The sequence below is a fragment of the Labrus mixtus genome, chromosome 14 (assembly GCF_963584025.1).
Source record: "Labrus mixtus chromosome 14, fLabMix1.1, whole genome shotgun sequence".
NCBI classification, from domain to species: domain Eukaryota; kingdom Metazoa; phylum Chordata; class Actinopteri; order Labriformes; family Labridae; genus Labrus; species Labrus mixtus.
Window position 1 is genome coordinate 2,960,506 of NC_083625.1, and position 17,274 is coordinate 2,977,779.

Genomic DNA, 17,274 nt, shown 5'->3' on the forward strand with positions numbered 1-17,274 from the left:
CCATTAAAGTTTTGTGGCTGTGACTGTTTTCCATTTGGGTTACCTTGGATACTAGTCTGATTTTCTAACTTAAGCCGGTTCCATCCAGTGTGAAAGTTATACCCAGGAGTCCCTGGTAGCCTAGTGGCTAGTGCACATCTCCCATGTATGGAGGCTAGTCCTTAAAGCGGGAGGCCCTGGTTCAAATCCAACCTGTAGCTCCTTTCCCACATGTCATTCACCTCCCTCTCTCACTCTCCCCGATATCTGACTCTATCCACTGTCCTGTCTCTCCAATAACGGCAATAAAAAAGCCCAAAAATAAACCTTAAAAAAAAAAAAAAAGTTACAACCAGGTGCAAATCGAATAAACATTAAAGTCTTTATATGTGATTTTTTAAATATAATATAAATCAAGTATCTCCTCTGAAAATAACTCTGTGAGTCATGACTGTCTACAATGGGTGTAACACCCGAGTCCCACTGTCTGTGATGTTTTCAGAGTTTTCAGAGTCCTATCTTCAGTTTGTTTACATCGCCGGGACGGCCGGCTGACTCCTCCCCTCGTGTATAAAAGTTGTTTAATTGAGGGACTAGAGAAAAGAAGAATAACATACTGTACTCACTGCTTAACTGTGTTTCTAGATCACGCTCATTTCAGGTAAATTTACATGCAGTGTGAAGATACGAGCTAGCATTAGCATGCTAACACAACAATGCAGCGTGAGTTGTTTTGGTTTCATGCTGGTGCTCAAGGGCGAAATCTGCTGGATCAAAACATCACATATAAAGCCTCTAAGTCCAACTGGTGCACAGGGTGTCACTTTGTGTTGGTCATAAGTTACAGCTCTAAGTCGGACGTAATGATGAACAGTAAGAAATAACTGCTTTTAGACCAAACAGAGCTAAACGGAGAGTTAAGATTGAACTATTTATCAAGGGCCAAGAAACAAGACTCCTAATGGAAGCTTACCTCGATCTAAAGTGTAAATATTCAGCTGTTTGCCAACACTGTAAGTCAGCAAATTGTTGAGCTTATGTTTACAAATGATGCTGCAGGCCTCCAAGTGGAAACATATAATTAAATGTATCATATACTAAATGGAGAAAGGGAACACAGCATATTGTGAGCTGTAATGGGCTTTTTCACACTGTTGATAAATTCACTATGAAGGAAACAAGACTCGTAATAAATCCTTTTTTGACTCTGCCTCACAGATTTCCTTCTGTATAACCAGAAGACTCATTAAACTGTCGAAATCAGAAATGCATTTTCTAAAGACCCAGCAATATATTAGAGGAGGAAGCCAAACGTGTTTCTTCTCAGTGCGTCACGCTGCACGGCGACCGGGCTCAGAAGTCTCCTCCTGCATACGAGTGGACACACTCAGGGCCCGCAGCTTGACATTTCCTCTGACATTTTTTGAATCCATATTCCTCCATCACCTCTTGACCTTTCTGTCAGAAGACAATGCCCTCGCACGGGCTCTTCCTCCGTACCGGGGCATCGATTTCATTAAGGTGGAGCAGGAGCCCTGATTGAACTGCAGATTGAAATGCAGAACGGACGCTCCTCCCTCACAGGGAGCAAATTGATATGAGAAAAAAATGCTTGTTTCATTTATTGGACAGTGGACTCTATTGATTATACTGTCATTCTTTTAAAGTAGCCCAGCATGTATTTTAAATTTAATTGGTCAGGGCTCCAATCAATAGTACTGACACTTGTTGTATCCTGAGTGTCCTGAGTTAATAAGAAAGGGAACCACATACATTAGATTTCCGACTGTAACCAAAAACAATAAACGTTTTAGTTTGGTTATGATGTTATTCTGCAAAACCAACACCATGCAGGGATGTTTTAATGTTGAGGTGTTAAAGCAGCGTGGAAGATCCAGTTCTGGAAATTTAAAGGTCACATATCCTCCTCCTCTTCTTCAGTGTAAATAAGTCTCAGAGCTCCTAAAAACATGTGTGTGAAGTTTCTTGTTCTAAATCCACTCTGATCCTGTGTTTGATCATGTCTATAAACCCCTCTATTTCAGCCCTGCTCAGAACAGGCTGTTTCTGTGTCTGTACCTTTAAATATGTAAATGAGCTGTGTCTGACCACGCCCCCTCTCTGGAAGGGCTTGGCTGTACTTTGTGCTTTCTCGCTCCATGTCCTATTGTTTACGGTGAGAAGGCAGACTCAGAGGGCAGAAGAAACACCTAGCTGTGGGAGTGTCACCCACCTGGGGGAGGGGCTACTGCCCTTTGTGATGTCATGAAGGGAAAATCTCCAAACGGCCTGTTTGAGCACACATTTTCTGAAAAGTGGAGCAGGGAAAAGACGGAGAGGATGGACTTTTCTCATCATTGGGGGGTTTGAGTCGGACTAGAGACACATGTTAGTGTTAGAAAAACATGGTGAAGTGGATTTTGCATGATATGTGACCTTTAACATTTTAAACATAAAACATATTTTTCTTCCGTTCTGTTTTCTGCAGGAGTTCTGTTACGACATTAAATATGCAGACCTCACCAAAAAGACACTGGAGGTAACCGTGTGGGACTACGATATCGGGAAGTCCAACGATTTCATAGGTAAGCGCAACAGACTGTAAAAAACATGGACGTATCCTCAGTGACATCACCCATTGTCTCCTAACGAGGCATTATATTGTGAAAGCTGGTCGCTGTACTGGAAAGGCTTTCTCAACCTGACTTTAGATAACTCTAGAAACAGACAAAGAGGTAGATTTGGGGCGGACCTTAAGCCTCCTGCCCAACAACTACAACACCTCCCACCTGTTAGTGAACTCAGCCACGCCCCTAATTATGCAAATTGTTGTTAGTAGCAGGGGCGACTGGTATAAATGGGCTAGCTGGGCTAAGCTCTCCCTTTCTTATACAATAAAGCAAAGAAAATGATTATTCAAAGAACTTATAACAGATTGTTTTAATTTTTAGTTGCAACTGAAGCAAAAAGTTACAAGAAAAAAAACATGTAATACCTCTAAACCTTTTTTAACAGCCCAAGCACTTTAGCATTTTCTTCCGTTCCCTCAGTATAATGACTGATTATAATGAGCTCAATGACTTGATTTGCAAATCGTTAATAATCGGCTAAATTCATTCAGTTCACAGGACACTGAATTTTGACCAATGACACAACTGTAGCCTTACAGACTTAACCTCTTCCTAACTAAAGAAACAAATGGGCTCGCAGTTTGGGTTGGACTTTTCTCTTTATGTTTTTTTTTTTGACAGGCTAGGGACACACAGTTTTAGAGAAACAGGCTAAAGTGTATTTTGCACAATATGTGAAGTTTAAGGGCCTGTTAATAGCTGCTCTTGAATGACTTTCAAATTTCATGAAAAACAACTGAATGAATCTTGAAGGGGAGATTAATTTATCCAACTTCTTTGAGGATTTATGCACAATTCAGAAAAACATCTTCATGAACGTCTCCTCAGAAAACTGCTGTCCATCCCATCTTCAATGTCATACCTGTCTCCAGCTGTTTAGTGCTGTTGCTAAGATACCGTAATGATCTGCTGTTATCCTTTGACTCTGTGATAATGCAAGACCTTGTAAAGCTCCTGCATGTTCAGCTCATGACTCATCCTCTCTGTTGTGTGCCTCTCTTTCAGGCGGAGTATCTCTGGGTATCAATGCAAACGGAGAGCGGCTCAAACACTGGTTTGACTGCCTTAAAAACAAGGACAAGAAAATTGAGCGCTGGCACACGTTGACCAATGAATTACCCGGTTCACTAAATGACTGAAGACCCTCATTCTGTTAGCCCATCGCCCCCCCCCCCCCCCTCTATAGCTGCACCAGATCGGACTCCTGCCTTTATTTCCTCAACCTCCCGGCTCTTCTTCTTTCACCGGATTCTCGTCATGCCGGCCACAGCGACCTGCCCCCACCTCTTTGGGAAAATGCATTTCCTCTCAACAGGGCTCATTCTGAAATCTTATGTTCTTGTTCAACAACACTTCACATACACGATAGGGGTTTGCACAGCTGCTAGAAATCCTATCAAAACAAATCACTGGGTTTTCTGTGTTGAATTTTCAGCTTCATAATTCAGTGAAGATAAAAGGAGCACTAAGTGTGTTTTTTTGATAAGACATGTCACAGCATTTAAATTGTTTACCAATGATTCAACATTCCCCGAAAACAGCACAAAGAAAGCCTCCATGCTGTCATCTCATTGGTTAAAGACTAAGGAATGTAACAAAGGATGTAGCAGAAGTATGCAGAATAGATCTCATCTTTCATGTTTAGCCCGACGATGCTAACATTTAGCGTCCCAGAGGAGCAGCGGGATAAAGACATCGTCGACTTACTCTTTACGTTCGATTACTGCCGAGGTTGCACTTTAACATGATTGTAAAACTGTTCAGTAGTGAAGGTCCTGTTGTTGTTCAGCCGCTATGTAAGAGGCTCCTTAGACAACGCACTGACTACGAGCAAGTTTGTTGAAGAAATCTCTCTCCTTTAGTTCCAGTCTTTTGAGTTCTGATGAGCGTAATGCGATGAGATCTTCTATCAAACTCTGCACGAGTAAAGGCCTCAGTATGCTTCAAATAACATCGACATGCGTCATCGCTCCACTCTCTCTCTCTCTCTCTCTCTCACTTTACCTGCTTCGTTCACACATCGGCTAAACCCGACTTTTCACAGACGTGTTGCTAAGAGGCTGACGGGAAACAGCCAGCTGAAAGTCGGATTGCACATGCACCTCGACCTGGACAACGTCAGGAAGTTATAGATTAAAGCATAAGTATTTTACTACCTGAGATGTAAATACTGTGGCACCTCAAACAAAATGAACACACAGTTGAATTAAGATCTACAACCCCATATCCTAAAAAGTTGGGACACTGTGTAAAATGTAAAAAATAACAGAATGTGATGATTTGTCAAACACTGAAACCTAATATTTGATTCAAAGCCACAAATGCCACATGTTAAAACTGACAAATTTGATTGATTTTGGAAAATGATATGTTCAATTAGCTCATGGACTCCGATCATGGACCATTGCCAAATAGGAAAAAAGCGTCTTAGACACTGTTAGACCGTGTTTGAAGCATACTGAGGTCACAGAAAACTTTACCATTGTGAGAGCGACCATTACCGCACCAACTACACATTAAATCGCCTAAATGTACGACTGCACAGGTAAAAGGAGATACATGTTGGCAGGTGAAGTCACAGATTGATTTTCAGAGGATTCTAGTAAAAGTGATGCTCATTTATAAATCAGCAGGATGACGGGTTAACAAATGTCTGCATTTTAAACTAACTGATTTAAAATACAATTAATTAAGTAACTTTTTCCAAATCTCCCACTCAAAGCAAATCTTCTTGTAGTAACAAACAAAACAACGGTGCAATTCCAGATGTGATCGCACCACCTTCTTCAACTCCTCATTGATTTTTTTCGGTGCAACTCCTGATCCAAAGAGCTTCCTCGTTTTGAGGTGATCTTCTGTCAAGGCTCTGCAAATGTTTCATCCACTCAGTCACCTTTTTGTGGAGGTTTCTCATTTACAGATTAAAAACATGATGGAGGATCATATCAGATACAAATTTGGAGAGGAGTCGTGGGTTACAAGGCCACTAGGCTGTTCGTCAGTGGTCGATATTTTTAGAGAAAATGCTTCAAATAAAGAATCAGACTCGAAGAGCAAATTTAAATTCTGTCTGCAGGATGTCGGCTTGTTGAACAGGTCCTGTAGGAGCATCATTATGTAGAGTCTGTTATTAGTCGGGTGGCTGAGGAGGGGTTATGGATGTTAAATTAAAACTCATATGCATCAGCTGATCTGAGGATAATGTCAGCACAGAGGTGGAAACAGTCACCGTCACAGTACACTGCCATCGCACACTAAAAGAGGGAAGCTGAAGAGCTCCTTCACAGAGAGCCGCTGAAATCAACAACAGAATGAAGTCCAGTGGAAAACCACTCCAACTTCACATACCACAATGCCACATGATTGGGCAGCTCTACGGTTGTGTGTGTGTGTGAGAGTGTGTGTGAGAGAGTGTGTGTGTGTGCGCAGCTTATTGTTTACACTACAGGAAAATGAGTCTCCACTAAAAAAAACTTGTTGACTTGCATTTTCAACGGGATGAAAATGTGCCTGCTGTTCGTCAAATAAAAAAATAAAAAAGGGCCGATATTCAAACAGAAAGTTTACGTCAAATATTAAAAAAAAAAAAAAAAGAATACAAAACAAACGAGCATGTATTGTTTACACACAGCCTACTCTTCTTAATGTGCTGCTGAAGAAGAAGTCAGCGCGATTTGTTCGGGTCGTGCGATGCAAAGCTTTTGCTAAGATTTGGCCGAGGCTGAGAAGGGCAGAATTTTTAATATACTAGCCGTGTACGTATATCGTTGTTGCATCTGTTGGGGTTATTTATTTACTTTTTTTTTTTTTAATGTGAGCAGCTCCACTATAAATGTAATCGAACAGAATGTACATGTTTAACCCCTTCTATTCCACAGTAAAACCCTCTACGAATGTGCAGCTTCGTGCTCTGTGTTGTTGATATTGTTCATAAATGAAGTGCTCTGTATTTGGGCGCACATATCCTGGGAATAGAGATGGTTGAACTCGCAGCCTTTTGGAGCAAAACTTGTAAAAGGGCCGACGTCATTCAAGTCATGTACTAAGAAGTTTTACTTTCTAACCTGTGAATTATTTATCTTTTTTTTCTCAAATTCAATATTTTATGTTATAGTTTGATACCCATGAGACCCTTTTTTGCAGAACTCTCCCGGACTGAATCTATACCGACTTGAGTTGCCCTCATGGCTCAGTACGCTGGGATGCATGCCATGTATTTGTGATTTTATGAGTTTGATCCTGCAGTATGACCTTCTCTGCATGCTCCCCCCCCACACCCGCACCCGCCTCGCCTCTAAAACCTCCCACAAAAAAAAAACGCCCTCACGTAATGTTTGGATTCCTGCAGGCTCATGAAGCTTTTCTGTCATCACCCTCATGTCCCCTGCGCGTGATAGGCCGGGCATGTTTAACTATTAGGAGCATGCCTGTTCTATAAGTGTGCAGGACAATCGCTTTTCCTCACTAAAATCTGCTTTTTGAACGTAAAAAAACAGCCCAAAGCATTTAATAGTTATATTATTTAACCTCCTTGACCTTTAATTTAATTGTTGAGATAATGTTATGTCATTGCTTTCATGCTACATCCCCTTTTTTGTTGTTTCCAACAATGCTACCACGTCTTCAAAGCTGGAGAATGAAAATGTTTAACGCGTCACATCAGGCCTCGCATCTCCCCCTTTACTTCCCTCTTCAGCTGCATTGACTGCGACGCAAAACCGGCTGTGAAACCTTGTTGGCATCTCAATATTTCTCCCCCCCGACGCAACAGTGATCCCTCTATCGCTCTGATGAATATGTAATGAATACGACCGACAACGTGGTTTTTGATTTTGTAATCTGTCTGCCTTTGTATGCAATCTCAGTATACCTAAAAAAAACAAACAAAAGTGCATGCATATGTTCTTGGTTTTGTCATGAGATGACTTTGCCTAATGTTTGATACTGTTTTCTGTATGAAAAAAAGACAAACTACACGACTGTGGATGCTCTACGATTATGCTATGAGTCAGTCTTTCTTCTGGACAACATTTTGTACCTTTGAACACTATCGCATTGCCTGTTTGGCTGCTGTATTGATTATCTGGAAGCGTGACTTGATGTGAATTAAAATCTCTCCTTTGTTGTTTTTGGTTCCTTTTTAACACTCAGGCACTTTTTGTGTTGATTCTTCTGGTTTGTGGAACGTCTGAATGTAGATGCTTTGTCTCAAATTATATTTTAGTCGTCAAGTGGACAGGTTATTGTGCTTTTCCTTGATTCTATTTTATGTTTTTTGCATGCAACTTATTATTGGGTAATAGAAAAAGACAGTTTACTTACTTTGCATTGTAAGTTTTAGAATTTCAAACATACAAATAGATCTAGCAGTGTTTAAGAAATATTGCAATCCATCCATTTTCCTCGTTTTCCAGCTCCTACTGGGGGATTCTGAGGCGTTCCCAGGCCAGACGGGATACATAGTCCCTCCAGCGAGCTCTGGGACTACCCCAGGTCTCCTCCCAGTTGGGCGTGCCTAGAAAACCTCCAAAGGAAGGCGTCCAGATCAGATGCCCAAACCACCTCAACTGGCTTCTGTCGATTCAAAGGAGTAGCGGCTTCAAGCCACAGAAGGATAACATACCCAAAAAACACAACCTGAATTTCCCCTCTACTCAAACACATAATCACATGTGAAAGATGTGCAACATCAAAATCAAAGTCTGAACATTTGAAACGGGGTTTAGGAAGTTTTATGCAGTTATATGATATATGCATAATGTGAATCCTGCACAACTTTATATCTACGCTATACACTAGCACTGCTAATTTAATTTTAAGATAATTATCATATGCCAAGTAGAAGGAATCTCTTGCACCCCTCAATAGATGGAGCTCTCAGAGAAGGACCTTTAGACGTACAGGATAATTCACTGGACTCCTCCACAAAGGACTGGATCACATAAATCACCGAAGGCAATTTGTTAAGGTGCTAAGGACTTAATGTTTCCACACGCATTGCATCTTCCTCAGAGTCAAGAATTGGTTTGACTCTGAGGAAGATGAAGTGCACATCAGAACGTTGAGTCCTTTGCACCTTGAACACGCCACAGACAATGACGCATGCAGTGGAAACACGAGCCTCGACTAGAGAGGGCGCACAGTTCCCGAGGAACCTGGCTGTAACCTCCTGTCAGGATGAAGACCGGTTTCTCAATAAAGGGGCTGAGGTGACCGGCTGAGGATAATAATACACCCCTACTTCAAAAACTGAATAACATGTATTGATGCATTTCTGCTTAGGACTTCTAAAAGACTCAGTTTATAAAAACTAATTTAAATACATGAGTAATATTAAAATGATAAACCTCCCTATAGGGGCTGAACAGTGATGCAGTGTTAGACTGCAGGTCTATGCCTTCCTTCAGGTTTCTCTCGGTGATAAACTATAAGGCTGCACAGCACTGATTCACATGCTGGGAACAAAGCCAATCCATTTGTCTGTGTGACTAGCTATTTCTCCGAGCCCTCACTCCTTAATGCAACCCATTATAGCACAAGAGTGCATTTCTGTCAGCGACATCAGCGACTGTAATAACCTCCGACAGCCTTTCCTCTGATGATCGGTAACACTGGGAGATAAACAGCAGCTTTGCATTTATCCACCTCCCCTTTAAGATTAATGTCAACAGGAGGGAGTGACAACCAATCAGGAACTCATCAACTTAATGTTAATGTTTTTGGAGTTTGACACTAGAAATAAGTCTGAATATGAAAACAGTTAGACTTGATAAACAGCTAAGAAGAAAGCTTCTGAAATGTGCAGATTGTTGTTGTTGCTGTCTCTTTTGCTCTCTGCGGGGATTTTGTTTTTCCTGCATTCAACCAATGGCCACTAAGACACGACTGATAATTACCACATAGGCTACTGAAGGAAACCAGAAAACTTCTGATACCAAAATATTTTCCCCTCAACTTCACATCCTGCTGCCGTCTTTCATACCAAACAAGCTAAAAAAATTCTCTAAACTGATGGCAATAACATAAAGATTCAGTCGTGGTTACGAGGTGAATTTGTCTAATTTCCAGTAAAAAAAATGTCTGATCACCTGATAAGTCTGCATAAAGGTCTCATTTCAAGAAAGAAAAAGCCAGAAATGAGCCCTGGATTGCTGGTAATGAGTGAAAATAGCTTCAATTGCAGCATGCAAAATGTACTTAAAGAGCCCATATTCTGCCCTTTTTGGGGTTCATATATTTAATCTATGTTCCTACTTTTGTACGTTCACAATAGCTAAAGTTATAAAAAAGTGTCTGTTTTCATGTACTGCTCCTCCGTGCTCCCTCTACGCTCTGAGTCCGTCAGCTACGCTCTGTTGAGCCCACACTGTTAGACCCCACGTGGGCCAAGTCTGCTCTGATTGGTCTGCAGATCCGCTCTGTCGTTATTGGTCAGTTGCTCAGCACGCTTCTCGGAAATGTCCCGCCTCTTTTACCATATTGGGAATGCAGCCGCTGGCTCCGTCCGAGGGGAGCAAAAACATTAGCACCTTAGCACTACTGTGCTACTGCAGGCTACGGCATATCGTGGGCGTGCTACAGAAGTTAACGGGCGTGCAACATGAACTGCAGGGCTTGCCACAACGAGCCAATGGGCTTAGATCAGTGATCTCACACTGACAATGACGCCGCACTGACAAATTTTTATCGAGGGGTGCTAGAACCGAGCGCTACATGCAGCTAATGCTACAGCTAACAGGAGGACGTAGGAGAAGCCGCGTTTCCGCGGACTTTGAATTTTGGCACATAGATGTTCCTAAACATGCACAGGACACTTTGAAAACACACTAAAGAGCATATAAAACCAGAAAAAGAAGAATATGGGACCTTTAAGTTTCTTAAAATGAGATCTTTAACTCAATTAAGAAAAACTTAACAAGTTCAGTTTTTCCTGAAGCGTGGGAGGAGGCGGACCTCCCCTGAGTGGAGAGTGAATATTAGAGTTAAATTCATTAAGCAGCCAGTAGCACGGCTCCCAATGATGGATAATGTCCTGCTGAATGTTTCATTGGGTAATTTGTTTGGAAACCTTCAGCAACAAACCAATTAATCCAGATTTTATAAACAAAACACTTCCTCATTTATTAACACAATCAACTTGTTGTTGTTGTTGTTGTTGTTGATGATGATGGCGGCAGACTTTAGGAGGAGGGAGATGAGATTAGTTTGACAGCACTCTGATCATAAACATGCTCTTTTTTCACACTGGACACTTTTGGACACTCATTTTTCATTTGTAAACTCTAGTCTGATTTTCATATTTTTGATGTCTTGTTTTCAGGTGTAAAATGTTACCTGGGGAGGGGAGGGGATTTTTTTTTACCAGAATCCCACTGTGACATCACAAGGAGAGCACATTTGAAACAGAACATTTTTTCCCAGAAAAAGAAAAAGGTTAGGAAAGGAAAGACATTTGATTTACTGTAATAATTTGAATGCCTTAATATGCAGAAGTCAATGTGACAGCTCTTGTTGGATCTTACTGAATCATTTCAAAAGAAGTTAAAGGCGTTGTTTGTGGACTTACTGAAAACTGAACCACGTCTTATTGTCTCTTTTCCAAACACACTGATTGTTTAATAGCTGCAGCTGATTCTTATATAACCAGAGGGGTTTAGGTAACAGGCTTTGGGTCTTTTTTCTGTTCTTGAGGTAGTACAAAGTCTACTCATCTGTGCAGATCTGTGTTTTTGCTCTCAGGTCTCAGCTGTGTGCTCTGGTTGGACGGAGGTTCTTCTAAGGCGTTGGGCTGAGCCCTGCCAACACCCTGCTTGTTCTCAGGATTTCATCTGGGTCACGGGGAAGAGATTAGAGCTTACCCCTCTCCTCCATGTTGCATGCCTCTGTCTCAGACTCTGCTGCATTTTTAATGACACAAAACAGCAGAAACTAAACTAAACACGAGTGCAGAAACGCATCCAGACTTCACAAAGTTGCTCAAACTCTTTATTTCACTCATTTCAGCGGTGAAAATATTTCACAGCCCACAAATTTCATTTCATTAATCCCGAGGTTCAAACACATGGTTTTTTCATAATCCTTGAGTAAAGGCCAACTCTCTGACTCTGCAGCTGATTATTATTATTTCTGGAAAATGTCTGATGACTCAGACGCCCGGGCAGACGGACACACATTCATTACGGATAATTGATACAAAGCCACAGAACAAATACGTCCTCCTGTTCCTCAGTAAAATGTTGATTTGACCCGTGCAACACTTTCCTCCCAGAAAACATGTTCTGATCATAACAGGAGACGTCTCTGCAGATGGAGTTACTTATCTGTCATTACAGAAAGCGTCCACAAAAACAAGAGTCACTGTTTTAAGCACATTTTTACAACAATGGATATCAGAGCATGTGGGGCTAAGAGTCAACAGGACCAGTGTTAATATGCAAATTCAAAACAATCCCTTCAGTACCAGCTTTATCAACATTTGAGCTCACATTAGGGTTTAAGAATTGCTCAGAAGGCGGGGCTTAATCCGCCTGAAGCGTGACCTGCTCATCCACCAAAAGTGTTTCTGAAAATCCGTCATGGGTTGATCTTACGATGAACTCCAGAGTCCAAAAAAATCGGAAATAGACCGACCTTTTCAAGCGACTTGGTACGATTGATTGGTCCTCACCCGGGTTGGATCGACAGCTTTCAAACACTCTTTTCACTGCGTTGATGATCTGTATGTTTGTGCACAGCAGTCATCAGAATTCCTCTCATGTCTTATTACCGCTATTTGGAGCCGGTGATGTGCTGAGCGATTTTGTACACCTCTGCGTGTAACTCAATACAGAAAAGTGCTGAGTGAGCAGAAACTTCAGTGACTCAAACTGTGAAGCCAAGGCTGTCAGAAAGATTTTGGAAGAAATATTATTGTCATCACAAAAAGTCAACAAGACATTAACCATCTGAGAGTTGCATGTTCAGGGGGTTGGCAATTTGAATCGCTCTAAAGCAGCAAACTTAAGTTTCAAACACAGTTTAGCTCCAGCATTGCAACTTTCTTTACCTTATGACCTTTCAATTTCATCACATATATAGATTTTTACATATAGATTTCCCCACACTGTCAAGCTGTCATCTTCACCTTCTTCGATTTGATTTTAAGACTTTTCAGAGGAAATCATTACTGCCAGAATTAAAAAAACGGCTCCTTGCTCAGCCGCCTTTGGCTGTCAATGCAGCGCAAATTTATACATCCCCACCTCCACTGTACCTCCGCCTGAGTTAATTCTGCTGCTCAGAGGAAGAGCCAGCTCTGGGAACGAGTGTCTACTGGCATGATCGCCACGTCGGTGGTTGGTTTTAATAGCTTTCCCATTCACGACTATGATGTCACACTGAGACATTTACCATTTGAGGCTCAAGAAAATCCACTTTCAGGGGTCTTGATTCTTGAAATGAAAGAGCAAAAGCTCTCAAAATTATATCCAGTCAAACCAAAAGACTGCACTGCATTATGGGACCATTTTCTTCCTTTAACAAGTTTCAGCATCAAAAGCTGTTTTCCAAAATGGAAAGGCACCTCAAGAAGATGAGCACAATAGCGATGTTAAAACCTTCTTTAAAAAACATAATTGGAAATAAGATGAAAAGCTGCTCTTAGGCTCTGAATACAGGTATATAATAAGCTACAGACCGGATGTGCTACAGGGCTATGAATAGACCCTACAAGAAAAACAGACCTGTGTGTTTTCTACTAAATTTGAGAAATTAAAGAACAACTGCTGATTTGTTTTGGTCTGAATTTGTGTTTTTCCTGTAAGATTGTTGTTCATTTAAATTAAATGTGGTACTTGGTAACCGACGTGTCAAATGAGACACACTTAGAGGAAGTATTATAGATATTCCAAAAAGTAACCGCCCACTTTTTTTCATTGGTCTTGGTTCCAGAAGTAAGTAGTGAACACATTCTGATCAAAATTTGTTTTGTTTTTATAACAAAGTTCTTCTCTTTATTCAATCAGACAGAGGATAGAGTAAATCAGGAGAGTGAGCATGAAAGGAGCCACAGGGCGGACTTGAACCTGGGCCGCCCGCTTGGAGGACCATAGCCTCCATACATGCGCCACCAGCGCCCCTGAAAACTTGTATGTGAACGAGCAAATCAATAAAATAAGCAAAACAGAGTTGATCTACCTTAGACTTTTAAAGTAACAAAGGTGATGCAGTATTTTGGGTTTAAAACATTTCTTTTCAGTTATCTAGGTTCAATCATTTGCTCTTTTTTGGGGGTTAAACCGAGTGTGATGAACACCTTCAAGCAGACTTCCTTATTCCTTGAAATGAGCGTATTCATGTGATGTATCACTTTGAAGACTTTGAATCAGAGTTCTTCTGTACTATGGGGGGAAGTAGAGAGAAAGGCCAGGAGGAGTGGAACAACCTTTATATCTAATTGGCTTAAAAGTAAGTAAACTAAAGTGAAGCAGAGCGGCGCAGCTTGAAGGTAAAGACTCCCAGCTCTATTAGAACCTCAGCGACACTCTGCGCGCTTGTAGCACTTTTTCCTCCAGCCTTCATTGTGCCGCTCAAGGTACAACTGTTTATACCTGTGGCTGCACAGCCCTGATTGTTAGAAGCCCACTGAGACCTTTAACGTCCCTGTGGAGCGGGAAGAAAGAAACGCAGAGCGTCGACATAATGACCATTTAGGTAAAGGCCAAACACTGAAGCTCCATTATCTCAGTGAAACCTTTTAACAGTCTCTGATAGTGCTCCGGTGTCCAGTTCTGTTCTATTTATTCACGTTTCAGGCACAGGGCAATAAAAGGTCCACATGTGGCCCACTTTAATAAATCAATACATTATAAACCGTACGTTATACATGCAAAGTAAACGGGCTCACCTTAAGTCCATATGCATGATGGTGGGAATTGATTTCTGCACAATGGACTGTTATGAAAATGTATCCACTGTAGGAAAGACATGATGTTATCCCTGAACTACAAATAACTGTCTCTACCATTTCCTTTGTATAACTCATGTCCTTATCTTAATGTATATAATCCTAATGTTATTACTCTTTTTTCCCCGCATGGCGGCCCCATGTGTGGAGGCGATGGTCTTCGGTGCAGCAGCGTTGGGTTTGGGTCGGGCCTCGACCCTTTTCTGCACGTTATCCCCCACTCTCTCCTCCCAACACTTCCTGTCTCTCTTCAGCTGTCCTATCTGATAAAGGCCAAAACAATATATTTGAAAAAAAAATGAAAAACAGTCTCTGTGGTTGCAGCAGAGCTCTCGTCTTTGTTTGATTAACTAATACTCTGTTGAGGACTCATCAAACTAATTATTTTTTGCAATCAGAGTGTTGGCTGAAAATGTTATACTGACACAGACCCTGAGCTAGAGAACACCACCGCGCTTCTGTGATCTGTTGGAAAATCGTTTAAGACGTTCAAATGAAACGCTTTGGAGAGAAAAGTATGGTTAGGAAAGCCGAGAGAAGGAGCAGCATGCTTACACTGCTTATACGAGAAAACCTTCTAAAAATGTAAGCATCTGTCTGTTTAAGAAAAAGAGGCAATACTTCAAAGAATTTGGTGACATTCTTTGGTTTTGGATGTCCACATTAAAATCAGGATTACAAGACACTCCACAAGTCTGCTCGCTTGGGGGGTTTGGGATTTGGAGGCAGGGATGTAGGGTTGATGCAGAGCTTCATTCTCACTCCACAAATGATGGACAGGAAGCAACTTTACTTATCATGAGTTATCACTTACTCTGAGTTAATCCTGCTTACAATAATTATAAATATAAAGATTTCAAACTCCAGGCAAACAAAAAGAAAAAAAGGAGTATGCACAAAACTCCTTGAAACTTCCTGAAATATTCTGGATGAGCTGCATGTGTGAACGCAAAAAGCCTGAATTTTGAACTCCAAATTTACCTGGGATTTTTTTCTGCCACACCCCTACATTTTTTATGTGTAAGAACGCAGCAGGAAATACTCATGGAAATTCACCATGAGCACGCGGGAGGAAGGTGATCACATTCATATCCGAGCCGGGCACACAGCCAAAGACTGCATGCATGCAACAGGGACGCTCTCCTTGCACGTAATGAAACTTGTGAGACTCTGTTGCTCCATCCACCCCTCTCCCCTCTCATCCAACAGGACAGTCTCCGCTGGGAGGTGCATGTGTGAATAAGAAAGTCAGGAGGATTTCAGGGGCAGCCTGTGTGACATTTACTGGAGTTAGAGTTTACTGGAGCACTTTTAGTTGTGCATTTGTGAAAAAGGCTTATGAAGGCAAAAAAAAAGTCCAAATATCAAAGTTTCCGACAGCGTGCATAGAGGACTCACATGGTAAGCTGTCTTTGCAGTGTTTACTTCTTCATCATTAATCTTAACTTTAGGAATACGCACCACAGGAGAACAACAGATATGTAAAATATAAACTTAAACCTTCAATGCACAGGCTCTCAAGACAGAGCTACAACAGAAAAAATGCAGAATCCACAATAGTTCATATCAATTTCAGTCAAGTTTACAAAAGAGAATTTAAGGTTTCAGCGTTCTCTGCTGATCTTGACTAATTACCTACTGTGGCCCAGTTGGTGGTCCAGATTTAAACTCTCTCAAAGAACAGGAGCAAAACATTTTAAATGCCAGCTAATGAAGCGGAATAACTATGAACACATTAAAAAGATCACCTGTTAGGGTAAAAACAGTTTAATGATCACAACCAAACAGACAAGTTCTGTTCACAATTTTCATCCTGCGATGAACAAATTCAAGGACACGGTGGACTCATATCAAAGCCTGGCATAGCCTTATCTTATCCCTTGGTGCATCTTCTTCAACCTGTGAATGTGCGTTTCCAGTGTGGCCTCACAGCAGGGAACAACAGACACAACAGGAGGCCAATTATTGTGAATTTAACCTTGAAAATGTAAAACTGCTCTCACTCCAGCCTGGACTCTGAAGGCGTCTAGTTGAAGAGACATCTTAATTAAAGGGTTGTTTACTACTCCTGTCACTTGCACCATAAGACTTAAGAGAAGATAAAAGAATAGCAAATCATAACTCAATAACCACATCTACAGCAACGTTAGAGAATAATTGCTGCATGGAAACTGTGTGTCAAGTCAACCGTACATGCTGAATAAAAACACAGCAGCAGGCTCCAGCATGAAATAGTTTAAACACGGTGGATGTTACGGCTCATAATGTTCATCCTATTTTTAGTTATTCATGTGCTGATATAATGTGACAACAGTAGTAGCTGCACTTCTCGATTTTCACATAAATGTATTCACACTAAAATACAAATATGTTAAATGTGAAGGCTTTGTTTGAGCTATTTAATTTAATTTGTTCCCTTAAATTTAGAAATGAAGGGTCTTTATCAGATCCTATGAATTAAACTGAAGGTCAGTCCTCATACTGATATTATTATTTCAAATCCAAGGTGTTATCACACAAGACTTAGCCTACAGGCCTTCCTTTACAGACTAATACGCTAGAGAACGACATTTCCCATGATGCCCCACTCCACTGCAGACCCGCCCCCTTCGTTCGAATGGCAAGTTGTTTGTTTCAGTCGGACCAGCTGCTAACTATTCCAGTCGGAGAGCAAACATGGGGAACAGCGGTCCTCTGCTCACCCATTTAAAAGGTCTGAAA

The 17,274-nt window shown here is 41.2% G+C and overlaps 1 protein-coding gene across 2 annotated transcripts in view; it reads left to right on the plus strand.

The window, feature by feature from the left end:
• doc2b (double C2-like domains, beta) overlaps positions 1-4,733 on the plus strand; it is a 148,432-nt gene extending 143,699 nt beyond the window's left edge. For both annotated transcript variants that reach the window (XM_061056155.1, XM_061056156.1), the window contains 2 exons: positions 2,468-2,564; positions 3,615-4,733. In XM_061056155.1, the coding sequence (XP_060912138.1) occupies positions 2,468-2,564; positions 3,615-3,748 (231 nt within the window). In that variant the 3' untranslated portion in view covers positions 3,749-4,733. The remainder of the gene's footprint in view (positions 1-2,467; positions 2,565-3,614) is intronic.
• The last annotated feature ends 12,541 nt before the right edge of the window (positions 4,734-17,274 follow it).